At 36.8% G+C, this 13,060-nt stretch overlaps 1 protein-coding gene across 1 annotated transcript; it reads right to left on the bottom strand.

Moving 5' to 3' along the window:
* Nucleotides 1-266: 266 nt before the first annotated feature.
* Nucleotides 267-11,691, bottom strand: LOC132543782 (metal regulatory transcription factor 1-like). Its single transcript, XM_060207305.1, has 11 exons — nt 11,459-11,691; nt 10,451-10,591; nt 9,763-9,842; nt 7,882-8,032; nt 7,460-7,591; nt 5,828-5,901; nt 3,290-3,396; nt 2,299-2,367; nt 1,880-1,985; nt 1,131-1,225; nt 267-1,088 (listed from the first exon to the last, which is right to left on the bottom strand). The coding sequence occupies exons 1-11, from the start codon at nt 11,689-11,691 to the stop codon at nt 267-269; spliced, it is 2,010 nt and encodes a 669-aa protein (XP_060063288.1).
* Between the last annotated feature and the right edge of the window lie 1,369 nt (nt 11,692-13,060).

Below are 13,060 nucleotides of genomic sequence, written 5' to 3'. Positions count from 1 at the left end.
TGGATAGCAAAACAATGATATAAGTATATTTGTCTGAGCTTTCGTTCCATTTCTGACTGTTTGTTTGTTTGTTCACTCGGTCTGCTGATGAGTATATAGACTGTTCAGTTCAAAGCAGCAGAAACTGAGCAGCGTTATGTCAGACCAATCGGCCGAATATGTGTGGCCACCGTTCATCCAGCAGCTGAGTTATACTAGTCAGATTAGCCTTGGCTGTCATACATGTCATGTTAACTATTTAAGAGAGGCTAGTGACCGGAGTCAACCTAACTTGAAGAGGACACTGCAACTGGTATAGTTACTGTAAGTTGATTGGTGTCAATTAAATCTGATGCCATTATGACTTGTGCAGATTCTGTGCTCTTTGTGTTATCAATAGAGCCAGGAGATAAAGCCACAGTGATAGGGTTAACTGGGGTCATAGATATTGGTATTGCTGTATAGGAACCTCCTGATCCCTGATCTGGGGCGAAGGTTGTACGGTTATCACAGGAATCCTCCTCTTCTGCACGTTCCTTCTTGCAGTCGCACACGATTGTTATAGGAGGGAGTGTAGATGGTGCTGTCATGTTTTCAGAGGTTTGCGGAAGTACCACTCTAGCTTGTTGATTAGACTCCTCTCCATTACTGGTGATCACTCGGACTGAAGGCACGTTTTGTGATGGAACTCCAATCACTGGACCTCCAACAACAGACTGGCCAAGGTTTGCCACTGAAGGAGCAACAAGCTGAAGTGCACTTTCAGACTGAATGCGTGGCCCTTCAGGCGTGTTGGCGATCACCTTTGTGATGAGGTAATGCTGTACAGTTACAGATTGTTGGGAGTTCTGACTTGTCACTGACTCTGTAGTGGTGGGCGTAGTGCTACTCGCTGTGGCAGGAATAAACAACTGTACTACCGGCGAGTCCTTGTCGGGCTGCACCATGTTACTAGCACATGTGACTGGAATGGTGCCAACAGACTGTACTGCAGTAGTAACTGTGTTTGTGTCAGGGATCGCTATGACAGGTACTTGGGCCTCATCTGGACCTTGCAAAGGGGAGACAATCGGCTGGGGCAGACTGATGACAGGCTGAACACTGTATATCTGTTGGGACAAATCCCCAGCATCCTCTGCAACACTAAATACCTGTTGGGACAGATTCCCTGTGTCCGCTGCCACTATCACTGTCTGTTGTCCTACTGACCCAAGAACACTGTTTCCATCCACATGCATGCTCAGCTCTGTTGATAAACAGCCAAAATCAATCAGTAAAATTATTTACATTAAGGGCTGTTGTAGTAAAACATCTACTTAACCACAGAACTCCAAAATAAAACTCTTCTATCAAAGGCTTGACTTCCGGCCTGTCTCTTCATCTTATCAAATTTTCAATTAAATAATAGGGGCTGAAGTCCTGGGGTGGGACGGATGTTTCCTGTAATACGCCTAACAAATTCCAATATATCTACTTTATACTTGGAGATTGCTAAACAGTCATTTATGAGACAGATATCTCAACTGGAGGACAAGATTCTTTGTCTAAAAATCATACAGAGGTGATAAGACAGACAGTTAGTCGTGTTAACTTGCATTATTTTGCATGTAGAAGAAAATTAAAGAAATATACTATGTGAGTATAAACATTATTCAATCTAATAAACAATGACCCCATTTTCCAGGACAGTAATGTATTTTGGAACAACCATTTTGTCAAGGCAAGGGTGACTTTTTCAAATAAAGGTGAGTTTGAGAAAGATTAATTTATTTCCCCCAAAACTAACTGTAACGTACATGTTAAATGTGAAACAAAAACAACATCAACATCTCATAAAAAAACAAGATAAAATAGTACAATCTAACCAATTCACCAAGATTCAGACAAAATAATGTCTTACCAGCCGTGTCTGGCGTCCCAGTGGCTCGAGCAACATCATGGTTGTAGTCATTCGCAATGGAATTAAGGAAATCTTCTATACTTGAGCTGATATTACTGCCTGGATTCTGTTTTTAAAAAATATAGGTTACAGACATGGACTAATAATTCTATTTATGAAATAATAACCAAACAAATGATTAATGAGTAAGTGGTGAATACCTACCATGAAGACATCTGATTGGCTATCAGTACATACAATAACCACACATTAATGAGTAAGTGGTGAATACCTACCATGAAGACATCTGATTGGCTATCAGTACATACAATAACCACACATTAATGAGTAAGTGGTGAATACCTACCATGAAGACATCTGATTGGCTATCAGTACATACAATAACCACACATATGATTAATAAGTAAGCAGGTTTTTACCTGGAAATTATCATCCTCATATGATGTGGCTTGGCCTGAAGGTTCTGCATCCAACTGAATGACATTGGACTGAAAGATAACAGGATACATGATAGATTGTGTACTTTGTCCAGACAGGATATAAACATTCTTATATATAGAACATTCAAAGTATATTTGAATAATGACTCAGTTTTACACCATCATAAATAATGACTCAGATATACACCAACAGAAAAATAGACTCAATTCTTTACCATGTGGAATGATGACTCAATAATACATCATCAGAAATAATGACTCAATTCTTTACAATGAGGAATATTGACTCAATTCTTCACCCTGTGAAATAATGACTCAGTTTTACACCATCAGAAATGATGACTCAATTCTTTACCCTGAGAAATGATGACTCATTTTTACACTATTAGAAATAATGACTCAATTCTTCACCCTGTGTAATAATGACTCAGTTTTACACCATCAGAAATGACGACTCAGTTTTACACAATCAGAAATAATGACTCAAATCTTTACCCTGTGGAATAATGACTCAGTTTTACACCATCAAAAATAATGACTCAAATCTTTACCTTGTGGAATAATGACACAGTTTTACACCATCAGAAATGATGACTCAGTTTTACACAATCATAAATAATGACTCAAATCTTTATCCTGAGGAATAATGACTCAGTTTTACACCATCAGAAATAATGACTCAAATATTTACCCTGAGGAATAATGACTCAGTTTTACACCATCAGAAATAATGACTCAAATCTTTACCATGTGGAATAATGACTGAGTTTAATACCACCACCACTCAGTTATATATAAGTTGACTAGGACTGAATTAATTAAACAGACTTGAGTGTTTTGTTAGCAATGTACTTCTAAACGAAAAGTTTTAAATTCCAACAGAATGGTCTTAAACAGTTGTCTATCAATATAAAAATAATCAGATGTAAAGAAACAGCTTTTGGGAAATGTCTTGATTGATATTACATACCTCCACATTATCTGTTTTGGCATGTCGATTCATATGTGACTTCAAACTGTGGTTGGTTGTGAAGGTCTTGGCACATCCATCCTGCTGACATGAGAATGGTTTTTCTCCTGAAATCACAACAGTTTTGTTAAAGTCACTGAGTAGTACTGTCAATGAACACCACTGCTTTATTCTTAATAGCTTTTCTTCAGTTTAGTGTTTTCAACATGTATGATATTGACTTATCTAGACAATAATAAGTGTAAATGATAGTGTGACTGTTAAATCTGTTAACACACTTTACTGTGTGAATTCAATATTGAGTAACACATTTACCTGTGTGAATTTGAAATAAAGTTGACACATTTACCTGTGTGAATGAATTTGATATTGAGTTAACATATTGACTTATGCAAGTAGTAAGAATTAAAACATTAATGTGTGTCTGTTTCCCAATAAGTAAATATACAGTGTCCTGTGTAAGCTTGATAATTAGTTAAGATATATTTACCCGTGTAAGCTTGATGATGAGTTAACATATATTTATCTGTGTGAGTTAGGTGATGAGTTAAAATATATTTACCTGTGTGAGTTAGGTGATGAGTTAACATATATTTACCTGTGTGAGTTCGGTGATGAGTTAACATGTTTACCTGTGTAAGTTTGATGACGAGTTAACATATATTTACCTGTGTAAGCTTGATGATGAGTTAACATATATTTACCTGTGTAAGTTTGATGATGAGCTAACATATATTTAACTGTGTGAGTTAGGTGATGAGTTAAAATATATTTACCTGTGTGAGTTATGAGTTAACATATATTTACCTGTGTAAGTTTGATGATGAGCTAACATATATTTACCTGTGTAAGCTTGATGATGAGTTAACATTTATTTACCTGTGTAAGCTTGATGATGAGTTAAAATATATTTACCTGTGTGAGTTATATCTCAACATATATTTACCTGTGTGAGTTATGAGTTAATATATATTTACCTGTGTGAGTTCGGTGATGAGTTAACATATATTTACCTGTGTGAGTTATGAGTTAACATATATTTACCTGTGTGAGTTATGAGTTAACAAATATTTACCTGTGTAAGTTTGATGATGAGTTAACATATATTTACCTGTGTGAGTTCGGTGATGAGTTAACATATATTTACCTGTGTAAGCTTGATGATGAGTTAAAATATATATACCTGTGTGAGTTATATGTCAACATATATTTACCTGTGTGAGTTATGAGTTAATATATATTTACCTGTGTAAGCTTGATGATGAGTTAACATATATTTACCTGTGTAATTTTGATGATGAGCTAACATATATTTAACTGTGTGAGTTAGGTGATGAGTTAAAATATATTTACCTGTGTGAGTTATGAGTTAACATATATTTACCTGTGTAAGTTTGATGATGAGCTAACATATATTTACCTGTGTAAGCTTGATGATGAGTTAACATTTATTTACCGGTGTAAGCTTGATGATGAGTTAAAATATATTTACCTGTGTGAGTTATATGTCAACATATATTTACCTGTGTGAGCTATGAGTTAATATATATTTACATGTGTGAGTTCGGTGATGAGTTAACATATATTTACCTGTGTGAGTTATGAGTTAACATATATTTACCTGTGTGAGTTATGAGTTAACAAATATTTACCTGTGTAAGTTTGATGATGAGTTAACATATATTTACCTGTGTGAGTTCGGTGATGAGTTAACATATGTTTACCTGTGTAAGCTTGATGATGAGTTAAAATATATTTACCTGTGTGAGTTATATGTCAATATATATTTACCTGTGTGAGTTATGAGTTAATATATATTTACCTGTGTAAGCTTGATGATGAGTTAACATATATTTACCTGTGTAATTTTGATGATGAGCTAACATATATTTAACTGTGTGAGTTAGGTGATGAGTTAAAATATATTTACCTGTGTGAGTTATGAGTTAACATATATTTACCTGTGTAAGTTTGATGATGAGCTAACATATATTTACCTGTGTAAGCTTGATGATGAGTTAACATTTATTTACCGGTGTAAGCTTGATGATGAGTTAAAATATATTTACCTGTGTGAGTTATATGTCAACATATATTTACCTGTGTGAGCTATGAGTTAATATATATTTACATGTGTGAGTTCGGTGATGAGTTAACATATATTTACCTGTGTGAGTTATGAGTTAACATATATTTACCTGTGTGAGTTATGAGTTAACAAATATTTACCTGTGTAAGTTTGATGATGAGTTAACATATATTTACCTGTGTGAGTTCGGTGATGAGTTAACATATGTTTACCTGTGTAAGCTTGATGATGAGTTAAAATATATTTACCTGTGTGAGTTATATGTCAATATATATTTACCTGTGTGAGTTATGAGTTAATATATATTTACCTGTGTGAGTTCGGTGATAAGTTAACATATATTTACCTGTGTGAGTTATGAGTTAACATATATTTACCTGCGTAAGTTTGATGATGAGTTAACATATATTTACCTGTGTGAGTTCGGTGATGAGCTAACATATATTTACCTGTGTGAGTTCTGTGATGCGTTTTAAGGTGATGACTAGCAGCAAATGCTTTAGAACACCCATCTTCTTTACATCTGTCACATAAATAATACAATTTCTGTTACATCAATAGGCACTTTGTCATAAGGTACAGAGCATCGCTAATTCCTTTTTCTAAATTCTTACATAATAATAATTGAACAATGACATAGAATTAGGAGTGGAAGAACATCGTTCACTGTGTACCAGGATGGGAGAGGAGGGACATGGGTAACACTGTGTACCAGGATGGGAGAGGAGGGACATGGGTAACACTGTCTACCCAGATGGGAGAGGAAGAACATCGTTCACTGTGTACCAGGATGGGAGAGGAGGGACATGGGTAACACTGTCTACCCAGATGGGAGAAGAGGGACATGGGTAACACTGTGTACCTGAATGGGAGAGGAAGGACATGGGTAACACTGTCTATCTGGATGGGAGGGGAGGGACATGGGTAACAATGTGTTCCTTGATGGGAGAGGAAGGACATGGGTAACACTGTGTACCTGGATGGGAGAGGAAGGACATGGGTAACACTGTGTACCTGGATGGGAGAGGAAGGACATGAGTAACACTGTGTACCTGGATGGGAGAGGAGGAACATGGGTAACACTGTGTACCTGGATGGGAGAGGAAGGACATGAGTAACACTGTGTACCTGGATGGGAGAGGAGGGACATGGGTAACACTGTGTAACCAGATGGGAGAGGAGGGACATGAGTAACACTGTCTACCTGGATGGGAGAGGAGGGACATGGGTAACACTGTGTACCCAGATGGGAGAGGAGGGACATGAGTAACACTGTCTACCTGGATGGGAGAGGAGGGACATGGGTAACACTGTGTACCCAGATGGGAGAGGAGGAACATGGGTAACAGTGTGTACATGGATGGGAGAGGAGGGACATGGGTAACACTGTGTACCTGGATGGGAGAGGAAGGACATGGGTAACACTGTGTAACCAGATGGGAGAGGAGGGACATGGGTAACACTGTGTAACCAGATGGGAGAGGAGGAACATGGGTAACACTGTGTAACCAGATGGGAGAGGAGGAACATGGGTAACACTGTGTAACCAGATGGGAGAGGAGGGACATGAGTAACACTGTCTACCTTGATGGGAGAGGAAGGACATGGGTAACACTGTGTACATGGATGGGAGAGGAGGGACATGAGTAACACTGTCTACCTTGATGGGAGAGGAGGGACATGGGTAACACTGTCTACCTGGATGGGAGAGGAGGGACATGGGTAACACTGTGTACCCAGATGGGAGAGGAGGGACATGAGTAACACTGTCTGCCTGGATGGGAGAGGAGGGACATGGGTAACACTATGTACCTGGATGGGAGAGGAGGGACATGGGTAACACTGTGTACCCAGATGGGAGAGGAGGGACATGAGTAACACTGTCTGCCTGGATGGGAGAGGAGGGACATGGGTAACACTATGTACCTGGATGGGAGAGGAGGGACATGGGTTTTTCACCAGTGTGAGTATGTATGTGTTTTCTCAGGTCATTTAGTGTAGTTATAACTTACACAAATGGTTTTTCACCGGTGTGAGTACGTATGTGTTTTCTCAGGTCATTTAGTGTAGTTATAACTTACACAAATGGTTTTTCACCGGTGTGAGTACGTATGTGTTTTCTCAGATCACTTAGTGTAGTGAAGTACTTGGTACATCCATCTTCCTCACAGTTAAAGGTATTTCCAGAATGGATCCTCTGATGAGCCCTCAGTCTACAAATAATAACATTGTTTACATGTGAATAATCAAAAACACCCACTGCAGCAGGGTAATCATTATACAGTGTTAAATACAAGCAGTTTTTTTCTTAATTTTCAACTGATAATTTTCAGCCAGATGTATGTATACATCAATGAAATGGAGCACTTTTTCCTGATGCTCTACCACCTACTTAATTATTGTCATCAGCAGATCTCTCCATCGGCAGACCAATGTATCTAACTTAATTCTAATACATCACAATACCAAAGTAATACTTGAAATGTGCCATAACCTATCCTACCTGTATAGCGTGTTAAAGGACTTGTGACACTCCCTCTGTTCACATTCGTAAGGTTTTTCTTTTGTGTGGACTCGTACATGGATCTTGAGACTGTATGAGGTGAGGAAAGACTTCCCACATCCAGCTTCGTTACAGACAAATGTATATTCACCTGTGGACAAGCAAATCTTAGGTTCAATTACACCTCAATAAAACACATGCCAGTAATGCACTGTCCCCAACTTTTATAAACACTACTGATTCATATACAAACTTTAGCTTCAAATAGTCAATAGAAAAACAAATGCCATCTTTTACAAGTAAGATACAGATCACATTGATGTAAAGTTTCTGTGTATTTAAATCATCTTTATCTTTCACAGCTGTGTTATTAAGTACTACAGCTTCTATTCAGAGCTTCACACTGCCTGAAACAATTCTGCAGTAAATATTTTTTTGTTTTTTTGTTTTGTTTTGAACAAACTGTTTCCCATTGAGAATGAGTTTGTAATATTTTCCTTTTAAAATTGTTATGATTATAACAATCCATCATATTACCAGGAACAACAAGAGGCCTAGCGGTCTTGATGGTCACCTGAGATAAGCAATATTGATTATAAAGGTCAAAAGGTAAGTCCTTTTCTACTGTCACAAAAAAGAAATTGTGACATTGATGATAGTAAGTCAGTGTCAATATCTGCATACCATCAAAACTGTCATCCTATACTAATAATTCTTACAAAATTATTGCCATTAGGAAATGAATAACATTATGCTCAACAAGAGGCCTACTGGCATTAAGGGTCAACTGAATATTAAGACCATTCATATCAACAAACTTGGCAACCCTTCATCCAAACATGCTACAGGCCCAATATCAGCACTCTGGGCCTTTTGCTTATTGAGAAGATGTTATTTAAACATTTGAACATATTTGACCCCTGTGACCTTGAAAGATCATTCATATTTACAAACTGTGTAGCCCTTCTTCCCATCATGTTACAGGCCCAAAATCAGTACCCTGAGCCTTCTGTTTATTGAGAAGAAGTCATTTCAATGAAAATTTGCGCACAGTGATGGACAAAACACAATGGCTAAAGGTCATCCTGACGCTTCAGGTCAGATGACCTAAAAATGCCATTTTTTGTATTAAAACTACAGTAAAGTTAACCTCCTCCCCAGGAAGAAATGTTAGACCCATTTCAGTAATTAAAGCACCTCAAGATGCTTCCATACATGAAGAGCATTTGATTCTACCATACCTTAGTGTTCAGAAGAAGGTTTCTGAAATTTAAGTCAATTTGACCCCTTATGACCCCACCCATCAGCCCCTGGGGGTCAGCCAGGATCAATATTGACATATCATCAAGTCATCATCCTTCACTCAATTCTAACTAAGTTTAAGATATTTCCAATAGAAATTAACAAATTATGCTCAAAAATCTATTTTGTTTATATAAACCAAAGTAAAATTTAACCCCTGCCCACTGGGAAACATGAGACCCTGGGGCCATGAAATTCACAATTTTTGTAAAGCACCTTAAGATGCTTCCATCCATGAAGAACATTTGATTCTACCATATCTTGATGTTGAGAAGCAGATTTTTGAAATCTGAGTGAATTTGACCCCTTTTGGCCCCGCCCCTCTGGCTGCTGCGGGGTTGGCACTGTATAATTAACTATTTTGGTTCATCTTAGGCCAGGGAAGTTTTTTTTCCAAAATTTCATTGAAATTGGTTCAGGTGTTTTTGGAGGAGAAGCTGAAAATGTAAAATTGTTTACAGATACACAACACCAGGGGTGATCACAATAGGTCACCATGAGACTGTGTCTAAGGTAACCTAACAATGTGAAGTTCTATCTCAGCTACAGACATATCATTAGAGATGTATCTCCCTTTACCCTTATGAGTTTTCTGATGGGTTCTCAGGTTCCCTGCCGTGCTGTATGTCCGTGGACAACCCGTGTAGTTGCATTGGTACCTGCAATGTTTAAATGTATCATTAACTGTAAATAATTACATTCCAGACAGGTTATTTGTGGGCTGTAGGAACCCAAACTTGGTGGACATCAATTAAGTATAATAACATATATATAAAGTACAGGCTTGCACTGGCTATTTTCTGATTGGGGTCCTTATCAGATTAAATGAGTTTTTTTTCTGTACTAGCTTCTCACCTTTACTTACTTTGTAAAAGCCACCCACCTATTCTATGTACCAATTCTTGCCATGCTTCAGGAAATGTTTGTTAATTTGCACATAACTTGTCATTTTTTGTCCTGGTTTTAAAACAAAGTATTTTCTATCTTGAAAAATGTATCTGCAGAGACATTTTGATCTTATCAATGAAATGCTTGTATTGGTGACCCTTGACAAGAATCAGTATGTATTGAGAAAAGGTCAGTGACCAATTTAGTTTGAACTGAGTTCTTCAAAATGACTTGGGCCCAATCTTTTTTTTTTCCCAAAAAGGCTTTTGTTGTGGCTTCATTGAAAACTGTTTAGTGTATAATGAATATTGTGACATTGTCTAAAATCAAATGAAATATATTGAAATAGGATAAAATAATAAAACTTATTGATATCTACCTTGTTACCTCAAGAAGCTTGGTGTTGGGGTCTCGACTTTCCATAGTAATTGTAGCATGGCTTGGGTTGGAAGGCATGCAATTTTCCCCTGGATTGATTTGCATCAATATCTGATCCTCGGATATTGTGTGTTGGATGTATCTACAACACCACCAATCTCTTTGGTCAACTTCTGTAGCCAGAACTCCAAAGCAGTAATATAAAATTTGGTACTGATAAATCTTCTTGCACTTAGAATTTTGTCAGCATTTTCCAAACTACATGATAACAGTATTAATAGTTGTTAAATATCAGCTACCTTTCATGTTTCACTAGTCTTTTATCCTACTGTTATAATACCTTTGTTATTGTTGGATACATTACTTTTTAGTAATCATTTACAATTGTATTTTAAGAAGTATCTAACCCAAACTACTATATATAAACAGTCAATATGTTACTTAGCTGTTTTATTGTTAATTTGATAATAAAGAAAGATGGAAACGCAACAGGCTGTTATCAATTGTGATATCTCAGCTAAGATTTGAACCCAGGACCTGTGGCTTACTAGTCTTATGAGCTAAAGAGGTTTCTCTAGCTACATGGTATATCGTGGTCAATGTTTACCCGTGTTCAGGAAATAACTAAATTTTCCATTGGTTACAGATAGAGATTCATGTGAAAGCAACATTATGTATTACTCTTGAATACCTAAATGGGCTCCAATGTAAGAGAAGTCAATATTCATTTCAAAACACGACTTTACATGTAAATTTGTGTATCTTGTTATGTTTTCTTCAGGACTCAAATGCCGGACCTCTTATTTTTAACATCAGTCCTACGCTTAACAAATTGCGCTTAAGGAAAGATATCCTTAGCTGAGCGGTATATTGTGGGTAGCCGTCATCGGGGTAACAGTAAGAACAAAACGAAAATTATATTTCAACCGATAGATTTCTAGTGACTGTCAACCGGCTGATGTAGGGGGATTGGGGGGGGGGCTTAGTAAAACGTAGTATTTGCGTGTACCCTTCGTTGGAGTCAGACTGCTTCTGAGGCATTTTGTTATCGGATGAGAGTTCCGTGGATTCCAAGTCCCCTGGTCTGAGTTCTGCCCTTTGGGTTTCGTTTGAATCACCGTTCAAATAAACTCGAGTTACCGAGCTGGTGTCGGGAGCAAGATTGTCATCTTCAGCTTCCAGCATGTCGAAACCTTCAAAGCTTCCCCAGTTTACGCCTTCCATATCGCCAGGAGTATCCATTATAGTAATATAAATTTATTGTCTATAGCAGTGTCTCTAAAAAGTTTGAATTTATCCGAAGAAGAGGTAAAACATGAAATCCTGTCTCTGTTGACTTTCCGACCCTACCTTCCATAGTTGAGCCATGACACCGGATGTTGCATTAGCAGGTATATTATATACTGACAACGACTTGTTTCTACTGTGGGGAACGATTGCGTTTATCTATATACATTGCATGCAGAATCATCTCAAAATTGAAGGTTAAAAAGAAAACATCTATACTAAATTTCAATGGTACCGAATAAAAATAAATATAATATAAAAACAAATATAATATAAAAGTCAATAAATTCATGTTGACAAACACCCTGTAATGTTTTTTTTTTTATTTCAGGATTACATTTCCACTGAACAATGTCCTTCCTAATGACAAACTTATTGACCTCCTATTTACGTTATGTAACAAAATGCATCACTCATGTTTCTGACCCTTACACACCTTTAAGTATTCTAATAGGTAACATTTATACAGTAGCATTATAGCCTACATGCGAATCAAAATAACGAACGATAACTCTGGGTTTCTGCTAACAAGTCTCTATCTTCTTTTCATCGTTTGAATATTATGCGTTCGTTCCAAATGTACTTCTGTTATGTTTTGATTATTCAGGCAATTTAGAAATAAAGATTTTTCTTCTTTTTTTTTTTTTCTTTTTAATTTACTCAGGTTCTTTTATAATTTTAGTATGTTTGGTCTACTTGATATTACATGTCCTCCTGGGCGATTAGTTACACGTACATTGGTACTTCCGGCAAAATCGGTCTTTTTACAGTGAATAGCCAAAATGGTGGGTCTGTATAGGGACATGTGATATATAATCCGTTCAATCCTAGCTCATATATTGCAACTATAACCAATTTTAGGAAATAAACACAATAATATAACATTAAATTAAATAAATATTTTGTTATTTTCGTTATAAACATTGATATTGGTTAGTAATTTAGTTATATAAAGTGCAACTTCGGTTTACATTGAGTAATGTAAATAGATTTCGGATTGCGACTATGTCATGAGTTTCCTTCGTTTATCCCTTGCATACTAACAGCAAACGATAATGTTCTGCATTTTGCAAGCATCCGTATGCAATCGATTACATGCTATTGCGGATGTTTGAAGGTGTATCGTGGAAGGGTAGCAAATCTACTACATCTACATTACATGTGCGATACGCACTTCTGAAGTTCTTGTGAAGTATTGTGAACATGGCCATGAAACACATTTGTAAAGTTTGATTCTCTTAAATGTTTTATTTACTTGACATTATATGTTTGACATTTTGTCAGGTTTTGGTAAGTTGATATTGGATAAACGTTCCCATTTGCT

The sequence above is a fragment of the Ylistrum balloti genome, unplaced genomic scaffold (assembly GCF_031769215.1).
Source record: "Ylistrum balloti isolate Yb309-2 unplaced genomic scaffold, AGI_CSIRO_Ybal_v1 Utg369764, whole genome shotgun sequence".
Lineage (NCBI taxonomy): Eukaryota > Metazoa > Mollusca > Bivalvia > Pectinida > Pectinidae > Ylistrum > Ylistrum balloti.
This window is presented reverse-complemented; position numbering and strand designations above follow the sequence as displayed.

What these genes read in the sequence shown, in the direction of transcription:
- LOC132543782 (XM_060207305.1), bottom strand. Translation starts at nt 11,691, where the DNA reads ATGGATACTCCTGGCGATATGGAAGGCGTAAACTGGGGAAGCTTTGAA. An exon ending in CAGTCTGACTCCAACGAAGG is followed by an intron (nt 10,592 to 11,458) that starts GTACACGCAAAT and finishes GTGGTGTTGTAG; the next exon opens with ATACATCCAACACACAATAT. An exon ending in GCATCACAGAACTCACACAG is followed by an intron (nt 3,397 to 5,827) that starts GTAAATATATGT and finishes TTGTGATTTCAG; the next exon opens with GAGAAAAACCATTCTCATGT.